Genomic DNA, 19,184 nt, shown 5'->3' with positions numbered 1-19,184 from the left:
ATATTTTTTGAGCATTGGAATTACATCTTATTTTTTGTCCATACTTGTCATAAGGATTTTCTTTTTCTTTAGTGGGATTGATGAGAAGGGGAACATAAAATAGAAATTTGAAAAAATTAAGAAAAAGGTCATTTAGGCTACTGGTGTCAAATACATGGCCTGCAACACTCCCAGGTGCAGTCTCAACCAGATGAAAAGGTAATTGGGAAACAGTTAACAAAAGAAAATACAGTAGCACACAGATAATGTAAATGCTAAATTAAAATGTGTCATTTAGGGATCCTTAAGTACAGATTTAGGCCAACAAAAACTCATGCCTCCTCTAAGGTATATACTGTTGGAGTCTGACTTTCCCAAGGTCACTTCCCCATTTTACAATTCTACCTCTTCCCCCTGCTCTCCATTCAGAAAGTCCCCAGAGTCAGGGACAGGAAGTTGGGATACCTAAGGTTTGTAACAATAAAGCTCCATGAAATGAAAGGAAACTAAGGCCAGAAATGATCTCTCTATGGTCCTGCTGTGCACTACTGTGATTAGGGCTGTGGAGGATCTGTCATCTGTACATAGGAGAGCCAGACCCATGAATTAATTGGGCAGCGGGGATTACACTGTGGACCCAGCCACTGGATGCTAAAACCAATCTTCCCTTTACATGGATAAGAACCAGGTTTCATAGCAGCCATGCTTTCATGTGACATTTTATGCCACAAAGAGGAAAAATATAGGTGCAATGGTGAATCTCTGTGTGTGAAAGGAGACAAAGTTGAAATTCTCCTTTTGATCTCCAGAATTTCCTTGCAAAGAGGATCGAGACCAGCCCCATTGCATGGCCATAGCTTATACTCCAACCAACACTAAAAACACCCTGTGGGGCCACAGCACCAAGTGAAATGGATTGAAGAAAAGACCATGGGAGAGAGTACAGGGCAGTCATTGAAGCTGCAGTGCTAGAAGTTGGGAGACAAAGAAGGTTGTATATTGCTGGGACAGAAGAGAACAATCCAATAGCAACAATGATGACGACGACAGCTCAAATACTTTTTGTACCCAACATGTAAAAAGGATTTTCTCCACATAGAATCCTATTATATACAGAGCAAAAGATTATCCATTTTTCCAGATGAAGAAACTGAGGCTGGGAAAGGAGGAGACACACTACCTAGATAGTAGATAGGAAAGGAAGGATTCTACCCAAGTTTCATGATTCTGAGCTCAGGGCTCCTTCTACCACAACACATTGTGCCATGGGACCAGGAGGGCAGAATGTCACTTAACTCTATTTCTCTCATGTCAGGGAAGGAGAGAGCCCAACACAAAGCCAACTTGGGGGCCCAGTCCAGCTACTCACCACAGATTTTAAGTTTTTTGTTTTTGGTGCTATTCAAGCCAGTGTATGAGTTATATGCAGAACACTTATAGATTAATCCAGTGTGATTCCGCGTCAGTTTAGGAATAAAGAGTTTGGAAAAGGTATTCAACATTTTTCCACCTTGATACTATTTGTAATGGGCAGATGGGTTTGATTCAGCAGAATATGTCAAAGAAACAGTTGACCCTATACGGACATCATCTTCTTTAGGGTATATTGTGGGGGTATCTGGGCCATCTGGAGGAAAGAGAAGAATTCCATATTGAGATCATGGCAGGAAGAAGGGGCATCTCCTATTCTGTAACCCATCACCAGGGACCACTGTGTGTCCCTGATCCTCCTTTGAGCTGGGAAATTCACAGCTCTTCCTCTACTTTAAGAGTTTGGGCCTGAATTTGGAAGACCTTAGGATTTTCTCCAGTTCAGCACCATGGCTGGCCACCCTCCACCAGAAAGCAGGACAAGGCCAATCACAGCTCCCTAAACATTAAGGGAGATGGGAACCTTGGAGCCTAGATCTTTAGCACTCAGAGAAGTGACTGAATTAGGCTGACCTCTGGAAACACACTATATAGGAAGAACAAATTTACTTACAGATAACATTTAGTGTCAATGGATCACTCTTAATGCTACCAGATACGGTCTTGATTTCACACTCATAGGGTCCTGTGTCTTTCCTTGTGACATTGAATATAGTGAGTATCTTGTTATTGTTTTCAGCTGAGGCTTCTTGGTTTATGTACCACTGGCATGAGTCAATAGTACCCTTAGCCTTGCACATCAATACAACAATGTCTCTGTACTCCACTGGGGATATGTCAGGGCTGGTGATGGTAGGTTTGGTTTGATGTGTGAAGGAAATAGAAAATTACTGTTTTAGTTCTTTTTCTTACCTTATAAACAAAGAACTGGTTTGGAAGTAGCCTCTCTAAGACCTTGGCAAGACTGGAGACCAGAGACCAAGAAGCGGTGATTTCAAAGGCAAGGACAGCCCTTTCTCTGGTACAGATCACAACTTCTCCAGGCCTTAAGAAAAGTTCATCTTCAGTTCCTGTGGCTGACAAAGACATTCACATGGAGCCCAAGCCTCAGGTGCTCCATCGTTCTGGGCTGAGGCAAGCTGGTTCAGGGATGACAGACCCCTTCATCCAGCACCTGTGCTTGGATTTGAGGCCCTTCTAGACTGGTAGCACCACTGAGAGTTTATGTTTCCTTGGCCTGGACTCAAAGAAGCTAGGGTTACTTACCTCCATGCCTTGTTGAGGATATTGGTGGAGGCTGGAGAGGATGGACTAGGGATAGGCCACAGGGAGGTTGTACTCAGAAAGGGAAACATTACATTAACTTTAAAGAGGAAAGAAAAGGAAAGGCAGAGAGTGGGAATAGATCAGTTAGTAGCAGGGTACAAAGGGAAGGGACTGGCAGTCATGAGAGACCTGGTTCAAGTCTAGAGATTTTTAACCCACAATAACATATCTCATGTCTACAACTGTGTTTTGCCCCCAGGAGGGAGTTCATACACAGTTATAGAAGATTCTGGAAGTCCCTGCGCTTTGGTCTCTCCCCTGTCTTTAGGAGTTTCCTGCCCTACACAATGAGAATGAGAATGTTGAAGGTGATCTTAAAGCTCGGATATGGACTTATACTAGGAAGCTAAGCCAATGGGGACTAATTTTCCCTGAGCCTTCCATTACTCAAGTAGAGCCCTTTCCTCACCTCTAGTTGGAAGGTAGAGGCTTTGCCACTGAGAGAAGTGTGTGTCTCAGAACAATCTCTGGGGCACATCCAGTAGGCTCACCAGACTTCCTTCTTGGGTCATTCTTGGCCAGCTGTCTTAGGATTCATTTCCAAAGTAGAATGAATAAGTTAGATATATTTCAGCTTCCTTGAACTTTCTTCTTGTTATTTTGGTAGAACTTGCACTCCCTCCCTGGGTCCCCATTGGGAATTTCAGGGTGAGGAAGAGTGAGGCTTCCACTAGTATCCAGTAAAGCCAAGTAAGACTGGTGAGGAAGGTGTCAAATCTGAGGTCAGCTAGACACCTTTTTATGTGAGGGAGAATATGAAGGAACAGTGAGCCTGCTCCTGGGGCAGAAGGCCATGGTAGGACTTTTTTGAAGGTGCCTTGGCAAACCCAATGGATCCGATGCCTGGCATGGCACAGTGACTAGTGTTGGACTTTGAGTAAAAAGACCTGAGTTCAAATCCTATCTCAGAATGTTACTGGCTGTGTGACTTACTAGCAAGTCCCTATCTTTGTCTCAGTTTCCTCATCTTAAAAATGGGAATGATAATCTCTCCTTCATAATGTTGTTGGATCAAATGAAACCATTTATAAAAGCTCTTTATGAAACCTCAAGTATTGTATATATGTGAGCTATTACATTTTTAGAAGAAGATAGATCCCTCTTATGTGCCTTTGAGTAAAGGAAGAGAAAGTGATGATAAGACCTTGGGGTAATGCTCTGGTGCCTTAAACAGGGATGAAAGGAGATATGGAAAATGGATCATAGAGTGGAGCAAGAACTTTTATGTAGAGAAGACACCAGCCATTACACATTCTGGGAAACATTGGAAAGAGCCTTGGATATTGGGTCAGAGACCCTGTGTTCAAATTATGGCTCTGTCACACTTCCTACCTATGTGATCTTGACCAAGTCTCTTTCCTTCAGTAGTTCTCAATCTCATCTGTAAAATGAGGGCTACGAACTCCATGATATCTAAGGCTCTTTTGCAGGCTAAATCAAGGATTCCATCATCACTGCATGGCCAGGGCCTTTGTGCCTCTTCAAATTTCCCATCATACCCTTGTGAAAACATTCAGAATTGTGGGTAGATCTGGCCATTCTACTCCTCAAAGACCTTAATGGTCTCACTATTATCTCCCATCTCAGCCAAAATCGGAGTCTTTTCACTGATGTACAAAAGCTCCTCCACCCCCTTGAACCATCTGAACCATGAAGCCTTCCCATAAGGAAGACCACTCCTCACCCATGTCATAGTCTCTGACCGAAGTATTCGTCCATCTGCCTCTGGGACATGGCCCTGGCCCGTCACCTCCAGGTCATGGTTCCTAGGATCAGAGGGTAACAGACTCAGAGCTGACAGAGACCTCAGGGATCATCTAGACTGCTGGCTCTTCACCTTTTTGGTCTCGTGGACCCCTTGGGCAGCCAGTGGCCATGGACAAAGCCTTCTCTGAATCATGGTTTTTAAGTTCACAAAATGAAACACAAAGGATTCCAGAGGAAACCAGAAGTTGGTGAAAAGAAAGCTGTTTCCCCATTTGCATTTATGGATCCCCCAAATCTAAGAGAAGTCCTGATCTAGCCTAATGCCCTTGTCATAGGAGGCAGCCAATGCCTAGGCTTGTGACGTCTCTGTGATCAGACAACAAAGCAGAGCAGGCTTTGAACTCGGGGCCCCTGACTCCAAGACGGCTCTCTGTCCCCTCTCAGAAAGTTGCTCCAAGTTCAGACCTGAAGTGACTAGCCCAATGCTATGGATGTGGTATCCAGACTTCCTGTGCTGAATTCCTTGGTTGTTCATCACTCCATAACATGCCTTTTAAAGCCACAATTGCATATGATCAAATGAGAGAAATGTCTATTTTTTAAAGAAGAAATCCTAGAAAGATCAAGGCAGAAAGCACAGTCAGGCCCCCTGTAACTCAGGGCTTTCTGGAAGGTCTCTGAGGCTCCTTCCCACTCTTGGTGCTTTCACTGACCAAAATGCCAGGCAAAAAGAAGCACCAAGTTGGAGAAGAGGAGGAAGATTTCCCTGGGAGCTCACTCATCACAGATACTGTGCCTGAGCTCTTGACTCAGAGCCATTAATGTTGCCAACAAGATACCCAGACTACAGGAAGGGATCACAATGGAGGGCCGACAAGAAGGGAGGAGACCAGAGCAGGGAGCCAACTACGCATGGATCAGGAGCTGTTCGAAGCCGAGAACAGCAGGAGAAGCCGGGGAATCCCATCAGTCCCCAGATCTAGTGCTCTTTGAGGGAGTCAGCAAAGCAGCCCAGAAACAAAGTCCAGAAAGCCAAGAAACAGCCAGAAGCAACACCTGATAAGCCATTCTGGCCTCCCAGCATCACTGCAAAAAGTTGGGGGAAGCCGGTTTCTCCCGAGTCTTTTCTCTAATCCTAGTCTGGATGAGTCGGGCCACCACAGCCTCCTCATGGCCACTGTGGACACCACCCGTCTGTAGGTGCCCAATGTTCTAGCATTCTAGCACTTGGGGCTTCCATTGCAAAGTGATTCAGTTCAAGTCATGCCTGCCAGAGTGAGTCTAGAGAGTCTCTTCCTTCTTTCTTGACCTGCCAGCATCCCCCCCTCCAGGCATTTGTACTGGAGGGTCCAGGCAGAAACCCTCTTCCTGCCAGGCTCAGCTCACTTTCCACCTCCTCCAAGAAGCCTTTCCTCATGCCCCCTGCCCTTCCTGATTGACTTGGCCCTCCTCAAATTATCTTAGCACACTTTGTCCAGGCCCATCACTGTATGCACTGGGCTACCCAGCTGCCCCATTCATTTGCTGAATTGGATTGAGTAGGAGCTAATGGAGCATCCAGGGAGTAATAAGGATTTTAGTATCTCTTCCACTGGAAGGGTCTTTCTTCAGGACAGCCTAAGGGTCCAGTGATGCAGGGATTAGTGTCCCCATTTTCCAGATGAGGCCCTGGAGAGTAAGAGAGCTGCAGTGACTTGCCTGAAGACACACAGTAAATCCTGGAGCTGGAATGAGTCCAGACTTCCTCATCCCAGGGCTGCAGCTCTTTTCTTTACTTTGCTCTACCCCTGGAGCTGAAGCTAGAAGTGCTGAGAGAGCCCAGCTCCTCATCTCTCTGGTGAAGGGGCCAATCCTGGGCTGCCTCCAGGCCTGAGAAGATTCTGCAGGGAAACTGAGGTAGCCTTGGCCTCCCCCCGCCCCAACTTCCTGGTCTCAACTCCTATCACTGAGCCTCTTTGGGCCTCTTTCTTCCCAGTCTCTTCAAAGGATCCAGTGCATTGAGCTTCCTTCCCAGGTTCCAGCTGCTACAGAGGGTCCTATGCTGAGAAGGGGAGCCATCCCTCCCTACCAGCCTGGGCTTCCCTCTGTCCTCAGCTCCCCTTCATAGGACTCCTGTCTTCTTTCAAGATGCCCCTCAAACAGCACCTCCTCCAGGAAGCCTTTCCTGATGTCATCACCCTGTAGGGCCCTTCCTGCCTAAATACCTTGTATTGGACTAGCCTGCCTTGGAGCCAAGAACACTGGGTGTGAGTTCTGTCTCAGACACTTAGCAGCTGCTTAGTTAGTCCTGGGCAAGCTGCTTCCCCTTCAGTAGCCAAGAGAACTCTGTGAGATCAGGAGCTGAGGACCCGCCAGCCCTGCAGGTGGAGGATGTTGCCTCCAGGGGGGATTCCCTCTCCCCAGGGTGTCATCAGTCTAGGGCTAATCCCTGTTCTCCTTTGACTCCTTCCATGTTTCCCCAGCAGAGCATAGGCTCCTCGAGGCTAAAGATCCTGGCATTTCCTTTATCTGCAGTACCCACCCAGGGCCTGGCATGTATTGGGCACCTAATAAGTGCTTGGGGATCCCCAGGTGCTTGTTCCTAGGTCCTTCCTCCCCCAATCTCCTCTGCTCAGGAGGGCAATGACAAAACCCAGCTGGGGAGGAGCAGCAGGGCCCTCCCCAAACACTGGCTCCTACCACAGAAGGGACCCAGGACAATTCCCATGGGCGAACCATGGAAGAAAGCCCTGGATTTACCAGACAGTCTGTCACCAGCCCACTGAGCCCTGCAGACCATGCCGCCCCCTTCAGGGCTGCAAGTCTCACCCTGGGGCCTCTGGGAGTCTTTGCTTCTGGGCCTCAGAGGTCACTTTGTCCAACCCAGAGCTGGCTAGAGACCCCCACTGGAGCATTCTGGGTCAATGGCCAGCTAGTCTCTGCTTAAAGATTCCCAGTGTTGCGGCCATCACTGTCTCCTGAGGTAATCCTCAGTGGTGGGAGGCATCTGGGTGATGCATGGCTGGAATGTTGGACTTGGAGGTCAGGAAGGCCTGAATTCGAATTCTGCCTCACTCTTTCCTAGGTCTGGGCCTCTGGCCAAGTCCCCTAATCCCTTTGGGTCTCCTTTTCCTCCATGATAAAAAATGGCACCTACAGCACAGAGTCTTTGTGAGAATCAAATGAAATCTGCTTCAGAAGGCACTTTGTCTACCTTCAGGCACTGCAGAAATGTTAGCTAGTGTGGCCAGCTTTCCGAAGGAGAAAAGCTGCCCCTCTGGAGCCCTACCTGACCTCTTTGCTCCCCGCATTGCATGGCATTTGTCTCTTCCTCCAGCTGAGCCCTCCGTGGGAGCTGTGACCCTCTGCCCAGTCTGTCCCTTCAGAGAAGCCCGGGCCCCCGGCTTGGCCTTTCCTCCAGAAAAGGGAGGGAATACACGTGTTCTCCCTCTGGGGTCCCTCTCACAGTACTGGGAGCCTCAGGCTGGCAACTGGCCTCTAGGGGGTCCCAGGCCCCAAAGCAGCCAGTCCTCTGGCTCTTGTGGAGTAGGTGGTCTGGAGCTGCCCTCTGAGCCCGGCAGGGCAGGCCATGGGGCGTCTGGGACTGTCCCTGCCCCACCGGGCTGCCCCGGCCTCCTGGACGTTTAGAGGTCTGGGTGCAGGTGAACTTGGGGAACAGGTTGTTGGCCTCAGTCCCAAGGGGAGCCCTCGGGGCCTCACCCAAGTTTCCCAGTGTGCCCTGGGGGAGGCGGGAGGAAGAAAGCAGCTACCTCTGCAGCCAGGGCCCTCTGAGCTCTCCTGGGCTCTCTGTGGCTGCTAAGCAGGAAGCCCTGAGTTCGGGGAGTCTCAGCTCCTCACATACTTCCTGTGGGAGAGGGTCATGCTGGGGCTTCTTCCCGCTCCCTGGCTAAGGATGTGAGGAGGAACCGGACAGAGAGAGGCTGTTAGAGCAACTGCAGGGCCCCTGGCCAGGGCAGCACTTACATTTCACAGACAGCTCGACGCCTCCTTTATATTTGTCTGCTTGCCTATTCATGATGCTTACAGTGTAGTAACCAGCATCATTAAGGCTGAGGTCTGGGATGAGCAGGGAGCCATTCTGGAGCACCCTCTGCCGGATATTGTCTGGTGTCTGTTTTTTCTCCTTGCCAGGATAGTACACGGCGATCTGAGTGTCTTTGGGATTCTCAGCTGATGACTTATAGTGCCAAGTATAGGACAAAGTACTCCCGTTGTAGCCCTGGATATTCAGGGTGACATTGCCGCCTACTCTCCCATAGGCCGGGTCTGGTGCAACATTGAAAGCTTGAGCAGACGTTGGCTGGATCCAGCAACTGAGGATGGAGGCTGAGGGGAGGAAGGAGGCAGAGGTCAGCAGCGTCCCTCCCCTTCTGCTCTGCCCCTGCCTCTGCCTCCTCCCTGGCCACATCTGCAGAGAGTGTCTCCTGGGACTGGCCTCCCTGCTGGTCCTCGTGTGGCTCCCCTTGTCTCTAGGTGGCCCAGAAGCTCCCAGGCTCCCCCTCCTCCTCCTCTGGGCCCCAGCACAGCAGGCGCCTCACCTGTGATGATCAGGAGCCCCTTCCAGGTGCTGCCCCGACTCTGGGAGGCTTCTGAGGGCCTCTCCATAGGTCTGTGCTGCCCACCGAGTGTCACCGCCTCTCTCCTTCCCGGGAATCTCTGCTCTCCCCCCCAGCAAGGCGTCTCCTCTGAGGGGCTCTCCCTGGAGCTGTCCCTGCTGGTCTCCAGGCTGCAGGCTGTGTGGCTGCCCCAGAGCCTGTCTCTGTCTCTGTGGCGGCTGCTTGCCCTGCTCCACAGGCCTGGGATCTTTCTCTTCGGGGCTGGAGCTCTTCTGTCTGCCAGGATCACAGGGACCCTGCAGGGCAGGGACTTGGCCTCTGACTTTGCCCTCCCTCCCCTCCCCTCTCCTCCTCCTTCTGCCCCTCCCAGAAGCTCTGGCTTCCTGCCTCTGTGGGGGAGCCCCTCCCACTGTCCCTGGTGTGGTTTTGTGCCCAGGGGGAGTGTGGTCACTCAGGATTACCCACAGTCCTCTTGGGCTGCCCCCTCTCCTCTTTCCTTCCCAGAGGACTGTTTCTACCCCAGAAAGAGGAGAGAGAGCAGGGGCAGAGGCCATGTGGTTGGACCGTGTGGGGGGCTTCTAGGACCCCCACTGCTGAGCCTCCCTGCCCTCCCCTCTCAGGCCAGGCCACAGTGCCCTGACCTTTGCTCAGCCATTCACTGTGGCTTCTGGGGGTCCGAAGGGACTGGAGAGTGGGAGCAGGGAAGGAGGAAGACTAAAGCAGGCAGAGGGCACCTTCCTCTTTCTGCCCCCCACTTTCTCCCTCCCCAAAACCTCCTCCTGGGGCTCAGTCGATGGGGGGCTGAGGCTGGAGCCTGGAAGTTGGGAGTTCAAATCTAGCCTTTATGACGTTGGGCAGCACTTCACATCTCTGTCCTTCAGTTATGTCTGTCTGTCCCTTCCTGCATGTTGGGTTTTCTGGGCAAAGATACTGGAGTGCTTTGCTGTGTCCTTCTCCAGCTCATTTAATAGATGAGGAAACTGAGGCAAACTGGGTGAAGTGACTTGCTCAGGGTCCCACAGCTGGGAAGTGTCTGAGGTCCCCTTTGAACTTTGGAAGTGAGTCTTCCTGACTCTCCAGGCCTGGTCCTCTCTCCAGGGAGCCCCCGAGGTGGCCCACTTAAACTCTCTCTGCCTGGGTTTCTTCCACTGTAAGATGAGAATGATAATAACAGGATCTGCCTCCCAGGTGGTTGTGAGGAGCAAAGGACACAATCCTTGTCACACGTTTAGCACAGTAAAGCAGGGTAAGCAGTCTGTCCCCTTGGGGAGGAGGGAGGCCTCAGGGCCAGGCTTTAGGGCCACCAGAGAGAGCCAGGGATGGAGCTTGGCCTGAAATTGGGAGAGTCGGGAAGGTCTCTGAACTCTGGAGCCTTTGATTCGCTTAGTCAGCCAACAAGCCCCCTTGTAAGGGCCCACTTAGTGCGAGGCCACAAGGAGAGGGAGCTTCCCTGCTCTCCAGGAGCTCCCCATCTAAGGAAGGAGCCCGCAGGGAGCCTGCTCTGTACAAGGAGCTCAGGGGAGGATAACCTGGAGACAATGGCAGAGGGAAGGCAGCAGCCTTGAGGGAGAGAAGGAAAGGCTTAGGCAGAAGGTGGGACCTTAGCTGGGCCTCCAGGGAAGGCAGGAGGTGAAGAGGAAGAGGGAGGCACCAGCTCAATGGATTCCACAGGCATTAAGCCAGACCCTGGACAGAGGACCAAAAGAGGAAAAATCTAATAAGAAATGAAGAGTTTCTGCCTCCAGCCAGCCCTGAGTCTGCCAGGCCAGCCAGCATCTTCCAGGAAAAGGAGGAACCCGACACTCAGAGTGGTCAAGTGACCATTGGCTGCCCACCCAGAGAGGAAGTGTGAATGAAGCGGCCAAGGAGCAGGGCACAGGAGCAAGGCTGGAGATCAGTGAGGTGTAGATGGCAAGACGAGGAATTCTGGGGTCGGGTGCAGATAGAGGTGCATCTCTGCCCCCTGAAGGGAAGATGAAATCCCAAGATCCCTGGATTTGGTGACCTTAGACGTGATCTGGTGCAACCATCTCATTTGGCAGAGGAAGAAAGAGGCTCAAAGAGAGAGGGGACCCGGCCAGGGTCACACAGGGGGGACATAAAGGGAGGGATTCCAAGGCACCCCAAAAGCAGCTCTCTGCCCTCCTCTGCCTCAGGCACGGCCCAGACACAGCTATGGGACTCTTGAAGTGTTTTATCATTCCCATTTTACAGATGAAGAAATTGGGTCCTAGAAAGGTTAATTAATTTTTCCAGAGTTACCCAGGTACTAAATATTTTAGGAGAGTTTCGAACCCAACTCATTTGAATTCCATGTCTGGAGATTTCGCTATTGGGGGGTCATGCTTTCTCATCAAAAAAAAAGTCCACCTATTCAAGGCGTGGCATTCAAGGCACCCCGCTGATCTTTCCTGCCTCATCTTCCCCTGCTCTCCTCCAAGCACTCACTCTAAGTCCCAGTCAAGGTGGGTTATTGTCCATCTGCCCCTCTACATCCTTTACTCCCTACTAGAGATAGCGCAATCTGCCTTTGGTATGGGGTGGAGGGGTGGGAGACAAAGAGGGGATATAGGGAAGGACCAGCCCCTCCAGTACCTGCTTGTGTTCTCCTTCTGTATGGTGACCCGCCTTTCTTGGCCTTTGTTTTTTCTACCCCTGTTGCCTTCCTTCTTTTAGGACATTTGTTGGAGTGATGATGGTTGGAGTGATGGGAATAGTGGGAGTGAGTGTGGATCGGGCGTGGGATGAGGAGTGATGATTATGGGAGTGTGCTGGCCTGTTATGAATTCTGAGTGGACTAAGGCTCCGACTGGCACTTGGACTGCGGCTCCAGCTTCAGCTTCCACTGCAGCTTGTACTTGGTATGTTTTTGTTTCTCTTCTGGGTCTGAGCCAAAAGGAGCTCCTGTGTCTTTGGTGCCTATGAACACACGTGGAGGTCAGGGGCCACCTTCCTCCTCTCCCTGTCTGGTCTGGCCTGGCTTTTCCAGAGGAATGTCTACAAACCCTGAGTTATACGTTAGGGGCCATTGTTAGCCAGGCAGAGGGCTGGATTTTGATGTCAGTAGCAAAGCAGAGGTGGGAGCAGCAGCTGGAGTGATGGCAGAGAGAGAGAAAGGGGTGCAGATGAGAGGATGGGAAATAATAGGGGGAAAAGGTTTGAACAAAGCAGTAAGTGAAGGACTGTGTTGAAGGGGCTGCTTTTCCAGGCACTGAGAACTACCAGGCCATCTTGTCTTGCTGATGCCTTCTCAGGCTCTCCAGGTTGATGCCTCTGCCCTCCCACCCCACTGAAAATCACCTGCTTATGGACCCTATTACATACCTTGGGACCCAGCCATCCATGTTTCCACTGCACTCTTGGGGGGCATTTGGGCCTTTCCATTTGACTGTAGAGCGTCACTTCTCTGAGTGTTGTATGAATTTCTGCCTTCTCTGCAGTCTTTCACTTTAACCTGTCTCTGAACCTTAGTTTCTCATATTAAATGAATTCAAAAGTTTCTTTTGACTTTTAAGCTCCGTGGTGCCTAGGGTCTTGTGCCTCAGTTTCTCCATCATTAAAACATAATGAAGTTTTTTCTTTCTTCCCTCCTTGGTAAAAACAATTTTGATATACTCTTTTATTAGGCAAAAGTATGTGTAATTGTTATAAGTTCCTGGATTAGAGAGTCAGGAAGACCTACATACAAGTCTTAGACATTTACTGTATAACTCTGGGATCTAGTCACTCCACCGTGTTTGCCTTCAGTTTCCTCATGCATAAAATGAGGTGAAGAAGGAAATGGCAAAGGCACTCCAGTGTCTTTGACCATAAAATTCCAAATGGAGTTATGTTTTAAAAGAGTTGTATATCACAAAAAACTAAGATTCCCCTGCAATCCCCTTCACCAGTAGATCTTTCCTACCTCATCTTTCCCTGCTCTCCTCCAAACATTCTAAGCCCCAGTCAAATTGGTTTATTGTCTATCTTTCCCTCTACATTCTTCTCAGCTTGACCAGATTCTAACCTAGCCCTCTATCCTTACCTAATCCCAATTATCATCTTTAATAAACCTGTTGTTGTTGAAAGCTAGTGGTCAGATTGTGTGTCTAAGAGTCTCAGGACTGAAAGAGCCATCTTGCTCTCTGTGCCTGGGAGGAGTCATCAACAACAGACTTATGGTTTAACCAACCTCATTTACAGGTCAAAATACAATCCTACATTTGGCCAAGCCAGGCTAGGTTAGAATTTGGTGAAGCTGAGAAGAATTTTTCAAGAAAAAAGCAGTTTTATAGGAGTTGGAGTTTCAGTCCTAGTCAAACCAGCCGAGGCAGTAGAAGCAGTCTTATCAAAAAATTTTCTGAGATCTGGCTGCTGAACTCTATCTAGCAACTGGGCTACCCAATAAGTATAAACCTCTATTTCTGAGGGGAGAAAAATTTAAAGGACCAATTTTAAACAACAATTTTAGTGTTTGAGGCTTGGGAACATGATGAAGGTTTAGAGATTGGTAGTGATAATGGATGTGATGACTAGTTTATATCAGATCATCTTCCTGTGTTATAATATCTTGTTTTTGACCATGCCTGAGTTTATTTATTTTTTAATGAATATATATGGAATGCTGAAATGACTAAAGTTCAAGACAGATAAAACACTGTCGTATATCTCTGTAATACTGGTTCTAATCTATAGAGTGCTAACATTCTATTGCACTGGGAGAAAGATTATGGGCAAATTACTTGGAAAAAAGGGTTGCAGGCAAGGATGAGAGTGAATTAAAGTGCATGATTCTGGCTCTAAAGGAATAACAAAGATGGAAAACAAATTAGATAAAGTTACTGGTGAGTTAGAGGCACTTAAAAATCACAAAGCAGAACAAGATATCCAATTAAAGGAACTGATAATCAGGGTGTTCAGGAGCAAAGCAATGCTGCTGTTTCAGTGTTTCCACTACGCAATTTGACTTATATTAAAACCCATAAGCCTTTTAGTGCTGTAGATTTGGATCAAATCAAGAAGAGAATGCCTAAATTTTGTGATGAGTCCCTGAAATGCATGAAAGAGTTCAATAGAGCAATGGGCTTATATGATCCAACATTTGAAGATACTGAACTTTTCACAATAAGGGAAAAAGAGCAGTTTATTAAGGAAACCAGAGATAACTCTAGTTTAACATCATGGCCGGAGAACACATAGCAGTTAGAATTATCTAATATAGATAATTTGAGAATTTGGGGACAGGCTAGGAATTTTATTGTGGAAGCAATGCGGATACACTGTAAGAGACCAGATTCATGGGGAAGATTTGAAAGATTCAAAGAAGAACCAAGGGAAAATCCTTCCACATTTCTAGATAGAATAATTGAAATTGGAGAAAATTTATTGGGATTTACAGATCTGTCAGAACAAAATTTACAGCATATCAGAAAACAATTTGTAAAAGGGAGTTGTCTGCTGGTTAAGAACTCTTTTAGATTGCGGTGCCCAACCTGGGATTCTCTTGATTTGGAGGAATTAAGGAAGAGTGCAGTGTATGTTTTTTCATGGGAGAAGGAACATAAAAGTGAGGAAAGGGATGAACTAGTGCAAGAAGTGAGAATACAATTAAAAGTGGCTAACAAGAAGTTGAGAAAGAGAGATAGAAGATGTGAAAATAATGGCCACACTATAAGCACATAAGCCTAGGCAAGACTATGTTCAAATACAACAAAGAACTAGTCATTTAAGGTGTTTCCTCTGTGGAAACAGGGACATTTTGTTAGAGACTGCAGATTGAAAGCCTAGGTAAATAATAATAATTCTTATGCTAATAACAGAGGTCAAAGGGGAGGTTGGAGAGACAACAGGCCAAGATGTAATAACAATGCATAGGGACATGGGCAGTGGTATACATATGTCTGTAGTAGTTCAAAGCAAGCTGTCAGTCTGGGGGGCATTCAGGAATTTGTGAAAACTGGAGCTAGACTTAAGTTTTCTATAATTGTAGTAAATGGGGTGCAAAAGGGGAGTTCATTATTAAGGTTTCCTGTGGCAGCAAATGAAGACACAAATAGTTTTAAGAGCAATAAGAGGGAAAAAGGGAATTGGAACAGTGATATAGGAAAAGAGCATAGTGAGAATGAGTTAGTGCAAGAAAATATTAGTGTAAAACCTGTGAGCAACTAGAAACAGTGATAAATGATAATGATAAGGGAAACAGTGTTAGTAGAAGAATAGTGCAAGAAGGGGGCAGATGGGTAGCTCAGTGGATTGAGAGTCAGGCCTAGAGACGGGAGGTCCTAGGTTCAAATTCGGCCTCAGACACTTCCCGGCTGTGTGACCCTGGGCAAGTCACTTGACCCCCATTGCCCACCCTTACCACTCTTCCACCTAGGAGCCAATTCACAGAAGTTAAGGGTTTAAAAAAATAAAAAAAAAAGAATAGTGCAAGGAAATAATGTGGCAGTAACTAGTGAGCAAGGAATGAGTTTACTAGTGGGCAATACTGTAGAAAAAAATGAATTTAAGGATATAGAAACAAAGAACAGTGAACATAAAGAAAATCTATCTGTGAGCAAATGTATAGAAACAGCTTAAGAACAGTGTTGGCTGGATACTAAATCTCCAGGAGAATATAAAGAACATAATGTCATTGCAAATACAGAAAATGAGTGGGATATAAGGAATATTGAATTAGTAGCTCTGATTGTGGAAATGTTTGAACCTCCAAATATAAGTGAGCCTAATATAGCAATTAAAGTTTGGGAGGAGATTTACTCCGTGCTAGTGGATACGGATGTGAGTAAATCTGTGCTGAAAACAACTTCTGGGAATAGCAGAATGGTTGGTTCTATGGAAGTTGTGGGAGCTGCAGGGAGAACACAAAGAGTTCCAAAATTACAATCTAAAATGGTTTCCCTAGACCTCATGTCCATAGAGCATACTTTTTTGCTTACCCCATGCCTAAAACTGAGAGGTTTAAATATTGTCTGGTAATAGTAAACAGGTTGACACATGGCCAGAAGTATTTCCTGCAAATAAAAACACTGCAGTGGTTGTAAAGTGGTTGCTATTGAAGGAAATATTACCTGGGTTTGGGGTACTGAATTTTTTGGATTCAGACCGTGGAATGCATTTTTCACAATCTGTGTTAAAACAAGTTTATAAAAATTTGGGAATCGAAGACAGTTTTCATACTCCTTACCATCCTCAGAGCAATGGACAGGTAGAACTGATGAACAGAGAAATTAAAACCATGATTGGCAAGGTCTGTGCAGAGACTCATTTGAAATGGCCTGAAATTGTTCCTTTAGTGTTTTTCTATATGAGACTAAGTAGAGATTTGCACATCTCTCCATTTGTAATGTTGTATGACCATGCCCCGTTACAAGCTAAAATGTATCAGCCAAGTTTTGTTTCCATGTTGGGGGTGATATACAACTTGCAAATTATATAAAATCATTGCAAAATAGATTTAGAGAGTTCCATGAAATGGGTGTAATTCAACAGACTTCTCCACTCGACTATTCCCTACATAGTATAAATCCAGGGGACTCAGTTTTTCTTAAGAACTTTAATAGAAAATCAGCTACAGAGGAGAAATGGCAGGGTCCTTTTGAAGTTTTGCTTACTAGCCCATCAGCTGTAAAGGTTTTGGGGAAAGATGCTTGGTTCCACTGTTCCAATGTGAAAATTCACAAAGCTCACAGATAGTAAAGCTCATGGAAATAGGCAAAATGAGGATGAAAATGAGGATAGAATTCAAGCAGAAATAGATTAGGAGATAGGGAGACAGAAGTACCTGAAATTGATTCAGAAGAGAAAGAAAGCTGAGAATTTCATCTGGCAAGTATAGACAACAGGCAGAAAGCACATAAGGAGAGTACTATGAAGAGAAAGATAAAGAAGTCCAGAGGAAAAGCTAGAAGAAAAGATTTAAGAGCAGAAGGAGAATAGAGACTCTGTAGCTGAAAGGAGAGCAAAGACAGTTAAGACTGTGAAAATTTGTAAATATGAAGAGGACAGATGGGGAACAGAAGATTATGTAAGATGCAGTATGCCACAAGACACAAAACATTCATTTTTTAGTGCATGCAACATAGACATAAATGGAAGAAAGAAAAATATCAGTCAGCTTGAGAAGAGGAAGTCTCAAGTGAGAGTGTAAATATAAACATTCAACGCTACACATAAATAGGTTACATAGTCTATAAACTGATGATATTTATATATTTGCAGACTTCATGTAGATAAATGGGAGTCTTTTTGGTGGAAAAGTAATTGCTGAATAAGTAAATAGCTAGTAATAGATTCATGAGGTATTAATTGAAAAGAAGTATTGGTACATTTTCTATTTGGTCAATATCAGGGCATAGATAGGACTGAAAATATAATGGATGTGATATATAACATGCACATATATGTAAATATATCTGTACATATTTATACATACTTGTAACAGAATTATTGTAATTATGTGCATATTTATTATAATTATATATATAAAGACTAGGTATAGAATAAGACAGGGAGTTTAGTTCTCAGATTAATGTAATAGTTTAAGTATAGGTTTAAGAATTAGTATAGAATATGGAATAATGTTTGAATTGTTCAGATAAGTTTTTTTTAACTGTAGTTGCAGAAGGTTTTTTCTTAAATTGGGTTTGGTATAAAAGCTGAGGCTAAAATTATGTTTAGTGGAAATTTTTTGAATGTTTTTCTGTTGTTATATTGGTAATAAAATGGTTGTTGTATTAGCTTAGTATTATAAGAGCTTGATGGAAAATTGATTTAGAAATGATTATTCTAGTGTTGTGGTTTTGTATGAGTTTGAAGTTTGTAATAGAGATAGGATATATTCATTTTTGCTACATTGTTTGGAATGTGCAAATGTTGTGTTGTATAGAAACTTTATAATGATTTTGTAAACCCTGACCCTTACTTTCTTTTCCTTGGTTAATATCCTAAGAATAGGTGTAGTTATGAATACGATAGAACAGTGATGAGCAAACTTTTTAGAGGGGGCCAAAGGAAAGAAATGCTCATCTGTCAGTCTGTTTCTAAGGCAACTCTTTAGAAGTTTCATTGTATTGTATCCTACTGATTGTATTCGTCAGGTTAGGAATAATGTTGCTCTGCTGGATAGAACATTTCAGGGGACCCCCCACCCCCCTGCTTCTGGCCCACAGGCTGTAGTTTGCCCATCACTGGTTTAGACTGTTCCCTATTCCTGGAATACCTTCTTAATTCCCTCTTTATCTGTTGAATTCTCATTCATCTGTATAACTTAAATCAAATAGTGTCCCCTTTAGGAAACTTCTTACAGGTACTCTTATCCTGGGATCTATACCTTTATTTATTTGTTTTTTAAAAACACTTACCTTCTAATTAATATCAGTTCTAAGACATAAGAGTGGCAAGGGCTACACAACTAGGGTTAAATGACTTGTCCAGGGCCATATAGCTAGGAAGTTTCTGAAGCCAGATTTGAACCCAGGTCCTCCTGACTCTGGGCCTGGCACTCTATCCACTGTGCTACTTAACTGCCTCTAGAAATTTTTTTGGATAATTCTTTTGATATGATTGGTTTCCTTTGTAATCCTATATTTTTTATTTAATGCCTTTTCACACATGATGAATATTATCTTGGGAAGGGATCCTTAAGCTTCTTGAGACTGACAAGCAAAGGGGTCCAGGACACCAAACACGTTAAGACTTCTTATTTCCCTATCAGTAATGACTTAATCATTTTTTCTCTTCCAAACTTGCCCATTTCTGGTGAAAGCACCATCATCCACCCAGTCACCCAATTTTGGGGCCTTGGTGTAGTCCTTGACTCTTCCCCTACTTTGACATCTGTATTCCTTCAGCTTCTAAATTTTTGTCAGCCTGGATCTCCACAATGCTTTTCAAATCCAGACCCTTCTTTGAACTCATCCCACCTCTCTTACATTCAGACTCTTCCCTGGACTATTACAGTTGTCTTCTAATCTTTCTTGCCTCCTATTTGGTCTCCCTACCTCCTCCATTCCTCTCTCTTCCCTCCACCCAGCTGCCATAGGGTTATTCCTCAAATACAGATCTTACCGTGTCCCCCTAATACTGAAATATCTTCAGCACTCCCTTACTGTCTCTAGGATAAATCATACCCCTCTCAGCCCTATCTGGAAATTCTCCTCAATCTGGCTGCTGCCTCCCTTTCTAAAGTGGCCCCATAGTATTTCTCCTCAAGCACTTTCCCTTTCAGTCCAACTGTTCCCCCATCTCTACCTTGGAGCTGTCCTG

General features: G+C 45.9%; 1 protein-coding gene across 1 annotated transcript in view; it reads right to left on the bottom strand.

The window, feature by feature from the left end:
• Positions 1-1,496: 1,496 nt before the first annotated feature.
• LOC123240848 (hemicentin-1-like) overlaps positions 1,497-19,184 on the bottom strand; it is a 106,840-nt gene continuing 89,152 nt past the window's right edge. The window contains exons 16-22 of the mRNA XM_044668562.1: positions 8,922-9,215; positions 8,408-8,696; positions 8,133-8,269; positions 4,361-4,442; positions 2,617-2,661; positions 1,964-2,114; positions 1,497-1,606 (exon numbers count right to left, since the gene is read on the bottom strand). Coding sequence (XP_044524497.1) covers positions 1,497-1,606; positions 1,964-2,114; positions 2,617-2,661; positions 4,361-4,442; positions 8,133-8,269; positions 8,408-8,696; positions 8,922-9,215 — 1,108 coding nt within the window. The remainder of the gene's footprint in view (positions 1,607-1,963; positions 2,115-2,616; positions 2,662-4,360; positions 4,443-8,132; positions 8,270-8,407; positions 8,697-8,921; positions 9,216-19,184) is intronic.

This window comes from Gracilinanus agilis, chromosome 3 (assembly GCF_016433145.1).
Source record: "Gracilinanus agilis isolate LMUSP501 chromosome 3, AgileGrace, whole genome shotgun sequence".
NCBI classification, from domain to species: domain Eukaryota; kingdom Metazoa; phylum Chordata; class Mammalia; order Didelphimorphia; family Didelphidae; genus Gracilinanus; species Gracilinanus agilis.
This window is presented reverse-complemented; position numbering and strand designations above follow the sequence as displayed.